The sequence below is a fragment of the Puma concolor genome, chromosome E1, assembly GCF_028749965.1.
Source record: "Puma concolor isolate L17-30 chromosome E1, mPumCon1.1.hap2, whole genome shotgun sequence".
Classification (NCBI taxonomy): Eukaryota; Metazoa; Chordata; class Mammalia; order Carnivora; family Felidae; genus Puma; species Puma concolor.
Window position 1 is genome coordinate 43,939,433 of NC_141680.1, and position 16,079 is coordinate 43,955,511.

Below are 16,079 nucleotides of genomic sequence, written 5' to 3' on the forward strand. Positions count from 1 at the left end.
GCTATTTCACGGCCTCGTTCCTCCCCCTAGAGGCTCCTGGAAGGACAGCTGCTTTCTCTTGGTGAATGAGTTTGTGGTTTGTAGGTGTCTTTGGTCCTAGTCCCCAGTTGCCAGGTGGACCCCTTGCCTGGCAGGCAGGTGAGCCCTTTTAGGTGCCGGGGGCTGGGGGGGGCGGGGACACAAAATTCATTGCGGGCAGTTTCTAGAGATCATGCTGGCCTGCTGGGAGGGTGGGGAAAGGCTCTCACCACTGTCCGCCCTCATGTGGCCACAGCAGCTGGAGCCAAAGTGCACCATCTATGCAGTCTGGCCACCTGGGGTCCTAGTCCTGGCTCCGCTCCAAGCGGTGACCTTGGAGCCAGTAATTTCCCTTGTTAATTTCCCCTTAAGTTCCTCATCGTTAAAACCGACATAAAACCACCCACCTCAGAAGTGTTCAAGTGTGATCAGTGGCTTGATTGTATAATTTATTGTCAAAACCAAGCTTTTTACCTCCATGAGCCAGGAAGTATGGCCCTTGGAGTGAAGATGGGTGTAAAAATTGGGGTGCCTGGGTGGCTCAGTTGGCTAAACATCCATCTCTTAATTTCGGTTCAGGTCATGACTTCATGGTTCGTGGGTTTGAGCTCTGAATCAGGCTCTGTGCTGACAGCGAGGCACCTGCTTGAGATTCTCTCTCTCTCTCTCTCTCTCTCTCTCTCTCTGCTCCTCCCTGCTTGCACATTCCCTCTCAAAATAAATAAACATCAAAAAGAAGAAGATGAACGTAAAGGTAATGTAATTACTTGCAAAGCCCTGTGCATATGTGTGCAGAGTTATCCCTACCACGGCAGACGCTGGAAGACCTGGCTGCATCCTGTCTCCACCTGCCGGTATCTCCTGGGCTGGGCTCCGCCCTCCAGCCAACATCTGAGAGGCGGGGGCACTCAGGCTCTTCCTCCCTGTCCTGCCCGTCTCCCAGATTGACTGTTTCACTCCCCTCGGCCCTTGCCAACCCAAGATGCTCTCTCCAGAGAAGTAGGGGATGCTGACCATGAAGTTCCGTCCCGGATGGCCTCAGCTGAGGGCCACTGCCCCATTGGGAGGCTGTCAGCCGGGGCAGGCGTTGGCCCAACACCTTCTCTGCACCAGGATCACGACTCTGGGCAAGCGGTGTTTACTAAACCAGCGAAGGACCTATTTATAGCCTCAGCTGCTCTTCTTGCTGGGTCACGAGTGAGGGGCAGGGTGGCTGCTCAGAGCGAGGGAGGCAGTCGGCGGAGGGAACCGGGCTGTGCCCAGCTGCCACTGCCCAGACCCCTGGGCCCCTCCGCATGGCAGAAGAGACCTTCCCCTTCACCTCCTCCGCGCTGCGCGCGCTCCGCCTGCAGCGGGAGTGGCTGGAGTGGGAGGACCGGCGGCGGGCTGCGGCCCAGCAGTGCCGAAGCCAAAGGTGCCCCCCCAGCACCCGTGCCCGACTCACCAGGCCACGCCGCTGCTGCCGAGACCCGGCCGTGCACAATGCTCTGTTCTCCGGTGACCTGCCACAGGTCCAAGCCCTGTTCCAAGATGAAGACGCTGCCAACATGATTGTGGAGACTGTGAGCAACCAGCTGGCCTGGTCAGCTGAACAGGGTAGGGAGCACTCAGTGGGGCAGAAGATGAGGGAGGGTAAGGGGGTGGGGGTGGGGGTGGGGAAGAGGACAGCCTTGGCCCTGCTGCCTCCCTCCCGACCACAGCCTTGACCATTCCTTCCTACAGCCCATTCTAGCTCCCTCCTAAGCAGAGATGAAGCGTAATTAGCGTTTTGTATGTCTTTTCAGAGTTAAAGTTATATTAACATATCAATTACATGGGAACAGTTATTCTAATGCAATTTTTTCTCTGAATACATACACACACACACACACACACACACACACATATTTAAGGGTTTTTTTTTTTTAAGTTTTTTTATTTTGAGAGAGAGAGTCATATAAACATGATCGCAAGCAGGGGAGGGGCAGAGAGCAGGTGACACAGGGTTCAATCTCACAAACGTGGGATCATGACCTGAGCCGAAAGCAGGAGTTGGACGCTTAACCGACTGAGCCACCCGGGCACGCCTAAAATTTTATTTTTAAGGATTTCTGCTCAGGTCATGATCTCATGGTTTGTGAGTTTGAGCCCCGTGTCTGGCTTTGTGCTGACAGTGCTGAGCCTGCTTGGGATTCTCCATCTCCCCCTCTCTCTGCACCCCCATCCCTGTGCACGCGCGCACATGCACCCACTCACTCTCTCTCTCTCTCTAAAATGAATAAACGCTTTAAGATTTTTTAAATAAGTAAGATTTTATTTTTAAGTGATCTGTACACCCTATGTGGGGCTCAAACTCACAACCCCAAGATCAAGAGTCACGCACTTCACTAACTGAGCCAGCCAGGCGCCTCCACATAATATTTTAAATAGATGCATAAATTATATTGTATGAGTGTGCCATGATTTATATAACCAGCCCCCAAATAGACTGGGTAGATAGGGTTCCTTTTTTAGAAAATTATTTTAAATAGCAATATGATGAACATCTTTGTGTACTTGCCAGAGAGTTTCCTTAGGTGCTATTCTGACCCGTGGGTTTGTCTGTGTAAACCAAATACCTCAACTGAGATCGCCCTGCTCTTAAGACCGACAGAGATTGCCTCAAATGCCACACATGGATCTGGGGGCTCAAAATCCTCGGAGAGCTTATGTTCTCACAGTCACTGCCAGCGTCAGACTCCTGCTTGGCCTTAACTGTTAGAAATGTGACCCGACCCAGGGTATCCTGGTCTCATCCTGAAGCATATCTATCCCCAAATGGAACTCGGCCTTAATTTCAATCCTAATAAAAAACAAAGCATGCTTTACCCCAAATTTGGCAAACCCAGGAATCTCCTTCACCGTAATGCAAACAACTTACAGTTGGATATTAGGCATCTGCGTCCTAAGCCCTTGGGGGTGCCTGGTTGGCTCAGTCGGTTGAGCATGTCTGACTCTTGATTTCAGCTCAGGTCATGATCTCACTTAGGATCAAGCCTCGAGTCAGGTTCCACACTGAGCATAGAGCCTGCTTGGGATTCTCTCTGTCTCTGTCTCTCTCTCTCTTTCTCTCTGCCCCCTTCCCCCACTCTCGTGTGTGTGCTCTCTCTCTCTCTCTCAAATAAAAATTTAAAAACTTAAGTAAAATAAAATAAAAGGCTGTCCCAATTTATATTGAGTGAGCCCCTCTCCATAGGTACAGCCCTGCACAGCGTTCGTGCTCAGCCAAGGGTGCAGAGGGAAGGCCAGGGTCAATTGCATGCCACAACCTGCCCTGTGGATATCACATACCCTGCCCCCAACACTGCCTCCTCTCCCCAGGGTTCTGGGTGCTGACGCCTAAGACGAAGCAGACGGCACCCCTCACCATCGCTGCTGCCCGAGGCTACACTGACTGTGCCCGCCACCTGATCCGGCAGGGAGCTGAGCTGGACGCCCGGGTCGGAGGCCGGGCAGCCTTGCATGAGGCCTGTGCCCGGGCCCAGTCTGACTGTGTGCAGCTGCTGCTGACCTTCGGTGCCAAGGCCAACGTGTTGTCCGAGGAGGGCACGACCCCCTTGCACCTCTGCACAGCCCCTGAGTCCTTGCAGTAGGTGCCCAGGGGAGGGGTGTGTGTGTGTGTGTGTGTGTGTGTGTGTGTGTCCAGCTCACATGGCCGGAAGAAGGGGAAACACCTCACATACACATGTCCTCACAACAACCTGGGAGACAGGTGTCATCCTATGGGTGAGAAAACTGAGGCTCAAAAAGTTTTAGTAACTTGTCCGTCATGTGAGCTAAGCCCTGGGGGCAGAAGCCTTGTTGTTTTTTTTGGAAAACCTATCCCAACCACAGTCTCTTAGCCTCTATGCATTCTCTGTAGCCAAATTCCTACCTGTTTTAAGGCAGGCATCAAGAAAGATGTAGCCCAGTGTTTCCCAACCTTAGTACAAGCCCCGGCCACACACACACCTCCTCCTCCCAAATTTTAAGATCGACAAGTTTTTCCAGGGGTCGAGGGTTGTGCCAAATGAGTGAAGGGGAGGGGGAGATACAGGTCTCCAGTTACGGAATGGATAAGGCAGGGGAATAAAAGGCACAGCATAAGGAACATCGTTATAGCGATGTAACAGGACAGACGGTAGCTACACTTGTGAACATAGAATAATGTATAAACTTGTCAAATCACTAAGTTGTACACTTGAAATTAATGTAACATTGTGTGTCAACTATACTAAAAAAAAAACAAAAAAACTTAAAAAAAAAAGATTAACAGGGTTTTGGCCCCCCCCTACATGACAGTATTCGTACTTTTCCAAATCAGGTCCCCAGCCAGGGCTGGCAGTGGTAGGGAGTCAAGGGCTTCTGGGAGACACTCCACAGCCCACATGCTGGGGACCTCTCCCCAGCTGGATCCAGATCAGCAATGGACCCAAGTGATTCTAAGTTTCCATCCCTTTCTTGAATTCTTATGAGCACATGGTGCACTTTCCAACCGACTTTATCCTTTTAAGTGAAACTTACTGAAACCCTCCTGAGTGAGCTCTCCAGTGTTATTTATTTATTTTTCATTAAAATTTTTTTTTAATCTTTATTCATTTTTTTTTTTTTTTTGAGAGACAGAGCGCGAGCGCAGGAGGGGCAGAGAGAGAGGGAGACCCAGAATCCAAAGCAGGCTCCAGGCTCCGAGCTGTCAGCACAGAACCCGACGTGGGGCTCCAACGCCCCAACCACGAGATCATGACACTTAAGTGTTATTTAAGTGTAGTATTTAGAGACAAAAATTAGCCCATGATTAGAACTGACCGAGGAAAGAAAATTTATGGATGACTGGGCTGCTACTCCATTCTTGGCCACGGAGCATGGAGCCTCCTGCATCTGTGAACTGAGGGGGGGGGGGGCTGGAATACTGGCCATTTGGGGGAGGGACACTGACACCTGGTCATCAGGGTTTTGCTGGGGATGCCGGAATCTGCTCCTGGGCTTCCAGTGGCTCCCATTCTGGCTTTTTAATTATAAATTACTGTTAGTTTAATTGCATCATTAATGGAGTTTGTTTCGTGTTTGTTTTACCCCGTGGTGGTTAATGATGTATGTTTGCCTCAACAGTGTTCTGGCCTATAATTTTTCCAGGGACTGGAAGACCGTGAAACACGTGCTCCCTCAAATCTGGGTTTTGTTGTTTTCTCTAGGGGAAAGGAGAGTGGGTGGGTCTTCAGGTGCCTTCCTCTGCTTGAGTGGATATCACTGGTCCAGAAGGGTGGTCTTCCAGGTTGGAGGCATGAAGAAAATATTAGGACTTCTATTTCTTTTTCTTTCCGTCTCATACTCTAATTTTCTATGCGTAACGTTCATCAAGGACACAGTAGTGGGTTTTCAAAACATTTTGTGCTATCAAAATGTTAGGAGACCACTGGCGAGGGGATCAGAACCAGGCCCTGGGGCGGGGCGGTGGGCGGGGTCCCAATCCGCTTGGGGAGTCAGGTTTCAGAAACAAAAATTAGCCCATGATTAGAATTTACTGAGGAAATAGATTCTGGGAGGAACTGTCTGAAGCAATGAGTACTAATTCTGACGCTGCCTCTAACTTGCTGCGGGTCCTTGGCCGTGCTGAGCCCTTTCTTGGCTGAGGTTTTATCTGAAACCTGGAGATGTTCCTGGTGACATCGATAGGCCTTGAAGCTCTGCCGTCTGTCCTGGGGCTTCTGTGAGTCTGATGGTGCACACCACGCTCGCTTCCAGCCTCTAGGCTAGCGGGATGGGAAGCAAGGGGGAAGGGGATGACCGCAGGCCAGGCCTTGGTCCCTCAGCATTGGCCTCTGGGCCTTGCGCCTTGCCCCCAGGTGCGCCAAGCTGCTGCTGGAAGCGGGCGCGACTGTGAACTTGGCGGCGCAGGACAGCGAGATGACACCCCTGCACGTGGCGGCGGCTCGCGGCCTGGAGGAGCACGTGGCCCTCTACCTGGAGCACGGCGCCAACGTGCACCTGCGCACCAGCCAGGGCGAGACGGCCCTGAACGCGGCGTGCGCGGGGGCCGAGGGCCCAAGCAGCTGCCGACGTCACCAGGCGGCAGCGCGCCGGCTCCTGGAGGCCGGGGCAGATGCCCGCGCTGCCGGGCGCAAGCGCCACACGCCACTGCACAACGCCTGTGCCAATGGCTGCGGGGGCCTGGCCGAGCTGCTGCTGCGCCACGGGGCCTGCGCTGGAGTGCCCAACGGGGCGGGCCACACGCCCATGGACTGTGCGCTGCAGGCCGTCCAGGACGCCCCCAACTGGGAGCCCGAGGTCCTTTTCTCAGCGCTGCTTGACTACGGGGCCGAGCCTGTGCGCCCTGAGGTGTGCAGGGAGGGCCTGTGCAAGGAGGCCCGGGTTGGGTGGGGAGCTCACGGCTGGAATTCCCCCCCCCCCCCCCGGGAAGAGGGGGACCGAGAGACTGAGAGCCCGGCTCTGTGGTCGTCTGTCCCCACCTTGGAAAGGACCACTGAGGGTTATAGGGGAGCGTGTCTAAGGAGAAGAGAGTTCCCAAGGAGACTGGTTGGGGCCAACAGGTTGCAGCCCACTTGAAGGTGGGGTAAACCGAGGCATGGGAAAGAGTGGGGAGAGACTCAGACTTTAGCCTCCCAAATTTGGGTGTGAATGGGGCTTCGGCTTCGGCTGGGCTTGGGTCTGCCCTTGGCTGGGAGAGCCATGGTGACCCTAAGACCCTCTTTTGATTCCTAGATGCTGAAACACTGTGCCAACTTCCCTCGGGCCCTGGAAGTCCTGCTTAATGCCTACCCTTATGTCCCATCCTGTGATACCTGGGTGGAGGCAGTGCTCCCAGAGCTGTGGCAGGTAAGCATGTCCACCTCAGGGGCACAGCTCCTTCCTGGGCTCTGGGGGAGATGGAGAGGAAGGATGAGCCCCAGGCCTTATCCATCCGGGATGGGCTTCCCAGGGCCCCCCTCCCCCTGGCACCTCAGAACAACCTCTAATCCCACACACCTCTTCTGCCTCTGTCACTTGTGCCAGCACGGGCATTTATCAGCGGGCTGTGTTGGCATCTTTGGAGTTGGGCGTGGGTACAGTCATGGCTGAGACCCTGCCCTACAGCGCGGTCCCATCTCCCATGACCCCTGCCGAGCCTCTGGGCTCTGAATCTGAGTCTTTCAAGATGCACCAAACACCTGGGGCGGGGGGGGGGTGCATGTTGCAAATGCCCCCGGGGCCCCCAGCTCTAGGTCATCCTGAGAGGTCAGAGTCAATGGTACTGGGCCATCTGATCCGATTCCACTCCTGGCCTAGGAGCATGAAGCCTTCTACACCTCGGCCCTGTGCATGGTGAACCAGCCCAGGCGGTTGCAGCACCTGGCCCGGCTGGCTGTGCGGGCCCAGTTGGGTGGCCGCTGCCGCCAGGCCATCGCCAGCCTCCCACTGCCCCCCGTCCTCAGGGACTACCTGATGCTGCGTGCTGAGGGGCGTATCCAGTGAGTCCCACGCCAGCTCATCCCTCCCGCGGCTTCCCGAGCTGCTTGCTGACCTCCAACCCCACCCGGGCTTCCGCTGTCCGATGGGAAGGTCTGCACACTCCGCCTTCACCCACCTCCATCTCCTTTGCTTACGTGGATGCCCCCCCATCCACCTGGCCCCCAGGCCAGGAGGGGGGATCCTTGTTGTTCCCCCCATCCCCTGCCACCCGTGTCCTTGTCTGGCCTCGTCAAGAGTCACAGACTCTGCCTGTACCTGCACTGCCTCTGCCCGAACTGCCTTTGTTGCTTGACGGGAAGACCTCGCTGCCTGGTCTTGAGACCCATGCCCGGCAAGGATGCCGGAACTCCCTTTGGGAATCACAACTCTGATCATGCCCTTCAGCGGCTCCTCACTACCTGCAGGCTAAAATCCAAATTCAGTAAGATTGATACATCTTCCACTGCTGCCTCCACCAAGCTCTCTGGTCCTCTGACCCACCCCCCCCACCTTCTCCCTCTGAGGTTCCTGTGACCCAGCCTTAGCAAACTTAGCAGCTGGTTGCTGGATAAGAGCCACGCTGCTTCGCTTCCAGGCACCTGTATGCGCTGTTCCCTCTGCCTGGTGTACCCTTCCCGCATTTTTTTGGCCTGGTCGAAGCTGAGGACAAAATAGCGCTATCAGCCCAATAGCACGATCTCCTCAGAGCCCTCTTTGGATTGCACTTTTAAAAATAAGAGCCTGTGTCTGCATCGGCTTGGCTGAGACCAGGACTGCATTCCTGGAACAGGCATTTCAGCAAATGGTTGTTGAGGAAGGAATAAATGCGTGATGCCTGGGACCTGTTTACGGTCGTGACCCCTGTGCTCCCTGTGCAGTGATGCATGGTGTCTTAAACAATGGTCACTACACTTGTGGTCTCTAAGGGCCTGTGACAGGAGGACAAGCCACCAGCTGTCCCCCTTCTCACTTCCTCCTCCGGCCCCAGAGTCTAAAGTACCATCATTCATCTTTAAGAGGAACCTTTTGAGCCAAAGCAGTTTTTATGAATGCAAATAAATGACTTGTGCCCAGAATCAAAGCGTGGATGTGTGAGATTGAAATGTGGCTGAGATACGGGGCGCCTGGGTGGCTCAGTCGGTTGAGCGTCCGACTTCGGCTCAGGTCATGATCTCATGGCTCAAGGGTTCGAGGGTTCGAGCCCCACATCGGCCTCTGTGCTGGCAGCGCGGAGCCTGGAGCCTGCTGCAGATTCTGTCTCCTTCTCTCTCTGCCCCTTCCCCGCTCACACTCTGTCTCTCAAAAGTAAACATTAAAAAATTTAAAAAAAAAATGTGGCTGAGGTCCCCCTCACTCCATTTCTTTCACCCCACCTTTGTGCTCTTCCGTGGTTCCCAAGTTTTCTGCACGGAGCACCTGTTACTCTTCTGATAGGAAAAAGGGTATAAGAACAAACAGAAGGCCCCTGCCAGACCCTGAGCCTGTCGTACCCACCGCAGGAGAGTCCTTTTGCTGAGGGACCTGGGCTGTCCCCTGCCATTACTACCTGGAGTCACACGGTAGAGATGGGTCAGGAGTCCTGGGGGCCGCCTCCTGCCGCTGTCGCCCGGCCCACTCTCCTCCGGGGAGAGTTGCATCTGAGGATCTTCCCTTCCCCCAACACGAGGACGGTTTTGTACCTTGGCATGCAGAGAGGCAGCCTCTCCTTTCTGGAAGAAAGTTTTGCTTTAATTTCGCAGACCCAAAGAGAAGAGAGGGAAATCCTCTCTAGTCCTGGGCCCAAGCTGGGAGCCTCGCTCTCAGGGGAGGATGCTGAGGGGTCCACCCCTTAACAGTAGGCAGACCCCAGTGAGCTCTGCCTCTTCTGTTCTATTTACAGCCGTGACAAAATACCCACTTAATAAAACCCCCAAAGAGACATGAGATTATGTATGTTATTTTGGGGTAGGAGAAGATCTTCCAGGGTGAAAGCATAAAAGATTAATAGATTGGATACAGAAAAAAAATTTTTTTTATTTGGTTATAAAACCACCAGATCATAAGCACAAGTAAACGACAAAATATTGGGGGTGCCTGGGTGGCTCAATCAGTTGAGCGTCTGACTCTTGATTTCGGCTCAGGTCGTGATCTCACAGTTCATGTGTTCGAGCCCCCACTGGTAGCGTGGAGCCTGCTTGGGAGTCTCTCTCTTCCTCTCTCTCTGCCCCCCCCCCCAAAATAAATAAACTTTTTAAAAAAAGATAAAATATTGGGGGGAAAATCTGCAACTAAAAGATTTCACTTCCTTCATCTGTGAGGATAGGAACAGTATCTGGGTTTTTTGTTTGTTTTTAATGTTTATTTTTGAGAGAGAGAGCGGAGGAAGGGCAGAGAGAGACAGACAGACAGTATCCAAAGCTCTGAGCTGTCAGCACAGAGCCCGACGTGAGGCCCGAACCCACAAACTTCAAGATCATGACCTGAGCCAAAGTTGGACGATTAACTGACTGAGCCCCCGGGCGCCCCAGGAACAGTATCTGGTTTATTCACCACTGGTGACTGGGTGCCTGTGCAGGGCTTTGCGGAGAGTGGACCCTCCAATATCTGTCAAATCCATGAATGGCGATGCTCAACCTCACCAGCAATCAGGAAAATGCAAACTGAAACAATAAGAAGATATTATTCGCCCACCAGGTTGAGGGAATTAATTGGTAAAGACTGATAACACACAGTGCCCAGGAAGATGGAACTTTTTGCTCATCCTGTTGGTGGGAAGGGAAATTGCCTTTTTGGTGGGCGATTTAGCGGCACCCTTAAGCACTGCTCCCCAGTTACACAAAAGGCTGGCACACATGGGAACGTTCGCCCCAGCACTGCCTGCAAGGAGGACACAACGAAGCGGGAAATAGTGAATAAATCCATACTCTGGTGTACAACGCGGCCCTTACAAAGGGTAGTCTCTCCAGCAGGAAAGAACTGGGGAGGGCTTCCACGTGACCAGCACAAGGTATTACCTTGGAAAGATTTTCAAGGCCGTTGTTGAAGGGAAAAAAATAGGTCGGAATGCGATACGTCCAGCAAACAAACAAAACCAGACCCCACGATCGCAGATGAAGAGAGAAAGGCCCAGAGGCAGGTGCCCAAAAATTCTCCTCTGGGAGGGGAGAAGGACTGTGACAGTGGGGCATTTCACGGTCTGTATTTAAGGGGCGCCTGGGTGGCTCAGTCGGTTAAGCGTCCCACTTCCGCTCAGGTCATGATCTCGTGGTTTGTGGGTTCGGGCCCCACATCGGGCTCTGTGCTGACAGCTCAGAGCCTGGAGCCTGCTTCGGATTCTGTGTCTCCCTCTCTCTCTGACCCTTCCCCACTCATGCTCTGTCTCTCTCTCTGTCTCAAAAATAAACATTAAACAACAACAACAACAACAACAACACACATTTATTATCTTATGGTTCCTATGGGTTAGAAGTCCAGACATGGACTTCTATTCATTATCTCTATTCTATTCTCTTCTATTCTCTCTCTCTCTCTCTCTCAAAAATAAACATTAAAAAAGAAAGAAAAAATATATGGTCCATATTTTAAATTTTAAAAAAAAATTTCAATCCCACCATGTGTTTGTTGTTGTTGTTGTTGTTGAAGTAGGCTCCACGCCTAGTGTGGGGCTTGAACTCACAACCCTGAGATCAAGAGTCTCATGCTGTATGACTGAGCCAGCCAGGTACCCTGCCACTATGTGGGGTTTTTTTTTTTAAGTTTTTTTTTTTTTCATATTTGAATTTTTTAGAAACAGGTACCCATGGATTCTTGTGAAATTAAAAGTTTTTTAAGGGAAGAAAACACAAAAGGCCTAAACAATCAATTTACAAGGTGATTGAAGAAATACGAAAAATGGAAAACTCTCTAGTAAGCCAATGAAGGAAATCAAAGGAACAGACACGCCTCTCTCTATCAGATTGGCAAACATGGATGAATGACACAGAGTGCTTGGGGAAGGAACACTTTTAGTAAAACAGACTTACTGTACACATTCCAATCCAGGTGCCCCGGAAAGCCCCTTTCAAAACACTCTTAACTGTTTCTTGTCCTTTTCTCGCCACATTCATAAAATGCATCCTTTGCTAGACTCAACCTCCCCGGTTTCTTTTTTCTCTTTAAAAAAAAATTTTTTTTAATGTTTATTTATTTTTGAGACAGAGAGAGACAGAACATGAACAGGGGAGGGTCAGAGCGAGAGAGGGAGACACAGAATCTGAAACAGGCTCCAGGCTCTGAGCGGTCAGCACAGAGCCCGACGCGGGGCTTGAACTCACGAACCGTAAGATCATGACCTGAGCCGAAGTCGGATACTTAACCGACTGAGCCACCCAGGCGCCCCTCTTTTTTCTCTTTAAAAAAATGTTTAGGGGCACCTAGGTGGCTCGGTGGGTTAAGCGTCTGACTTCAGCTCAGGTCATGATCTCGTTGTTTGAGAGTTCGAGCCCCGCATCGGGCTCTACTGTCAGCGCAGAGCCTGCTTCAGATCTTCTGTTCCCTTCTCTCTCTGCCCCTCCCCTACTTGTTCTCTCCCCTCCCCTCTCAAAAATAAATAAACATAAAAAATGTCTACTTCTGGGGGCGCCTGGGTGGCTCAGTCGGTTAAGCATCCATGTTGGGCTCTCAGGGCTCTGCACAAGGAGCACAGAGCCTACTCGAGATTCTCTCTCTTTCCCTCTTTCTCTGCCCCTCCCCTGCTTGCTCTCTCTCTCTCTCTCTCTCTCAAATATAAATAAACTTTAAAAAATTTTTTTGTATTCTTGAAGTATGGTTGACATACAACGTTACATTAGTTTCGCGTATACAACATAGTGATTCTACAATTCTATACATTATGCCCAACCTCCACTTTTATCAACCCTTCATCCCAGCAGCTGAGCATTCCAAGTCTACCTCACCCCTAGCCAATCCTTCTTCCTCTTCTGTTCCATCCATTTTCTTCCCTGCCACGGCCGTCTTAGCACTTCACCTTTGGCCAGCAGAGAAGAGAACTCTCTCAAATTCCCCACCTCTTCCCTCCAGCTTCTCCGAATCCAACCATCATTCATTGAATATATCTTGACCAAGTAACTCCTGTAGGCAGGCACCGGAATCGATCGGGGGCATAGTGGAGTAAAAATAAATAAATAAATAAATAAATAAATAAATAAATAAATAAATAAATAGGACACGAAAACCACAGCTCCTCCCTTTAAGGAATTTGGTAAAACAAAAAAATTAAAAACGACAATACAGTATGATAAGCGTCCTGGCAGAAGTCGGTCCACGCAGCTTACGAAACACGAGAGTGTTTGTGCCTAGTCCCCAGATGGATTAGTCAGATAGCTGGGGCAGTCAAAAAGCCGGATTTCCAGCCTCCTCTGCAGGGCAGCCCTGGCCACTGGCTCCGCCCTCCTGGGCTTCAGAGGTCACTGCTCAGTCAAGTATTCCCTTCTCAGATAGCCTTGATTTTCACTTCCCCCTTTCCCTCTGCTCTTTCCTCCTTGTAGGATCTTGTATCAGGATTCCCAGCACCTCCCCCCATTAATCCCCATTCTCTCTAGCCTCCACCCTGTTTTGGGGGAAGGAAACAGTAGCGGGTGCCACTCACGTTGCTATAGAAATGGAAATAGGTACAACCTGCTAGAGGGCATGTATCAAAAACCTTGATAATGTGAACACCCTTCGATCCAGCAATTCCATTTTTAGGAATTTATCCTAGGGAAAAAATCATGGATGTGTACAAAAATCTGTCATCAAAGACACACAAAAATTTTTATTGAGACTCGGTTAAGCGTCCAACTTTGGCCCAGGTCATGATCTCACGGCTGGTGGATGCAAGCCCTGCGTTGGTCTCTGTGCTGACAGCTCGGAGCCTGGAGCCTGCTTCGGATTCTCTGTCTCTGTCTCTCTCTGCCCTCCCCCGCTCATGCTCTCTCTCTCTCTCTCTCTCAAAAACAAATAAACATTAAAAAAGATTACGGTGCAACATGGAAGATAATACTGTTGAACAGCTATTTAAAGCTATGCTATGATGCTATAAAAATATTCAGTGACATAGGAGACGCTTCATGGTACACAATTAATGAAAAAAGGAAGGGACCAAATACTGACAATAAGATCACACTGACAGAGAGAGAGAGAAAGAGAGAGACAGCTCGAGCACAGGCACTAGATGACTTTAGCTACAGCACAAATGGCCTCATGTGGACAATTATTCATTCTCTGTGAGCCTCAGTTCCCAAACCTATAAAATGTGTATAATAAGAGCTACTTGATTGGGCTCCATAAGATAATGTATATGAAGTACTTAGCACAGTACCTGGCACATAATAAACTCTCAAAAGCGCTAATAGTGGTTCAGCTCATTGGCTTATTCGTTCCCCCAAGTATTTATTGAGAGCCCTTGAACTTGCTACTCTCTCTGTTTGGAACTTTGCTTGATAAATCTCTATTCACTCTTCAAAACTCCGTGTAGCTATATTATGATGCCCTGCCCCCTCCAGCATTCTTCAAAATAAAAACACTAAATTTTAACCCCCCAAAATACACATATGCAGACATTAAAACAATACCTTACCTTTCAGGGGCACCTGGGTGGCTCAGCCGGTGAAGTGACCGACTTCTGCTCAGGTCATGATCTCACAGTTCATGCGTTCGAGCCCTGTGACAGGCTCTGGGATGACTGGTCAGAAACTGGAGACTGCTTATGATCCTGTGTCTCCCTCTCTCTCTTTTTGCCCCTCCCCCACTTGTGCTCTCCCTCTCTTTCAAAAATAAATAAACATTAAAAAAAAAAAATCCCTTGCTGGGGCCCTGGGTGGCTCCGTCGGTTAAGCGTCTGACTTCGGCTTAGGTCATGATCTAGCGGTTTGTGGGTTCGAGCCCCGCGTCGAGCTCTGTGCTGACAGCTCGGAGCCTGGAGCCTGCTTCGGATTCTGTGTCTCCTTGTCTCTCTGCCCCTCCCCAACTTGTGCTCTGTCTCTCTATGTCTCTCAAAAAATAAATAAACGTAAAAAAAAATTTTTTTTAAATACCTTGCATTTCACAAACGTACTGTTGATCAAAAGAAGCCAGACCAAAGAATTGAAAGCAGGGACTCAAATAGATAACTCGTACATCAATGTGCGTAGCAGCACTATTCACAATAGCCACAAGGTGGAAACAACACAAATGTCCATTAACAGATTAACGGATGAAGAAAATGTGCTATACACATACGATGAAATATTATTCAGCCTGAAAAAGGAATGACATTTTGGTAGAGTCTACAACATGGATGAGCCCTGAAAACATGGTTAAGTGAAATAAGCCGGATACAAAAAAGACAAATATTGTACGATTCCACTTATAGGAGATACCTGGAATAAGAAAATTCATAGAAAGTATAATAGAGGCGGGAAGGAGGCATGGGTATAGGAAATGGATAGTGGTGATGTGTGCATGACATTAGGAATGTCCTTAATGCCACTGACTTAGCCACTTAAAATGGTTAAAGTGGGGGCGCCTGGCTGGCTCAGGTGGTAAAGCATGTGACTCTTGATCTTGATCGCGGTCATGAGTTTGAGCCTCAGGTTGGGTGTAGAGACTACTTACATAAACAAAACAGGGGCACCTAGATGGCTCAGTCAGTTGAGCATCCGACTCGGTTGCAGCTCAGGTCATGATCCCAGGGTTGTGGGATTGAGCCCCACATCAGGCTCCATGCTGAGTGTGGAGCCTGCTTAAGATTCTCTCTCCTTCTGCCCCTCTCCCTCACTTGCGCATGCTCTCTCTCTAAAACATAAATCAACCAGTAAGTAAATAAATAAATTATATGGTCAAAACGGTAAATTTATGTGTATTTCACAATAAGACTTGGGGGAAAAAAGCTAGATGGTTTGATTCCATTTATACAAAGTACAAAACCAGAGAAAACTAATCTATGGTGACAGAAGTCAGTGGCTGGAAAAGGACATGAAGAGGGGTTATGGGGTCATTTGCTATGTTTTTACCTGAGTGTGGGTTCCACTGGTATTTAATTGGTGAAAACCACCAGCTCTTCGCTTATAAGTTTACCCCTGTCTGCCTTTTTTATACTTCATTCAATAGTTCACCAGAAAACGACAAAAATCCTAACATGTCTTTTGGAAAAAAAAAATTTTTTTAAATAATCTCTATGTCCAATGTGGGGCTCAAACTCACACCCTCAACTGAGCCAGCCAGGCACCCCCGAATTTTATTTTTGAGAGAGAGAGAGAGAGAGAGAGAGAGAGAGAGACAGTGTGAGCGAGGGAGGGGCAGAAAGAGAGGGAGACAGAACTCGAAGCAGGGTCGTCAGCGCAGACCCGGATGAGGGGTTCGAACTCACGGACTGCGAGATCATGACCTGAGCCGAAGTTCGACGCCCAACGGACTGAGCCACCCAGGCGCCCCATGGAAGAATTTTAATTGCAAAAATCCGGATAAGTTCTTGGGAGATGAACCTTTTTCCCCCTGTCTTTTTCTGTGCTCCTTTTCTTGCGCCTTAAGCCTGCGCTGAATCTGTGCCTTCTTTGAAATGCTTTCTCGCCTTATTCACCAAGGTCCCACGCTACCTGGGGCCACATTCTTGGAGCAGCCGGCCGGTGACTAAATTGCCTCCT

The 16,079-nt window shown here is 50.3% G+C and overlaps 1 protein-coding gene and 1 long non-coding RNA gene across 2 annotated transcripts; one reads left to right on the plus strand and one right to left on the minus strand.

Moving 5' to 3' along the window:
* Positions 1-435: 435 nt before the first annotated feature.
* Positions 436-1,651, minus strand: LOC147574388 (uncharacterized). The gene is made up of 2 exons (XR_015244191.1): positions 1,463-1,651; positions 436-729 (listed from the first exon to the last, which is right to left on the minus strand). It is a non-coding gene; the product is annotated as an uncharacterized LOC147574388 (long non-coding RNA).
* ASB16 (ankyrin repeat and SOCS box containing 16) lies at positions 833-9,379 on the plus strand. Its single transcript, XM_086687475.1, has 5 exons — positions 833-1,614; positions 3,358-3,625; positions 5,859-6,351; positions 6,736-6,849; positions 7,300-9,379. The coding sequence occupies exons 1-5, from the start codon at positions 1,314-1,316 to the stop codon at positions 7,483-7,485; spliced, it is 1,362 nt and encodes a 453-aa protein (XP_086543601.1). The 5' UTR covers positions 833-1,313; the 3' UTR covers positions 7,486-9,379.
* The last annotated feature ends 6,700 nt before the right edge of the window (positions 9,380-16,079 follow it).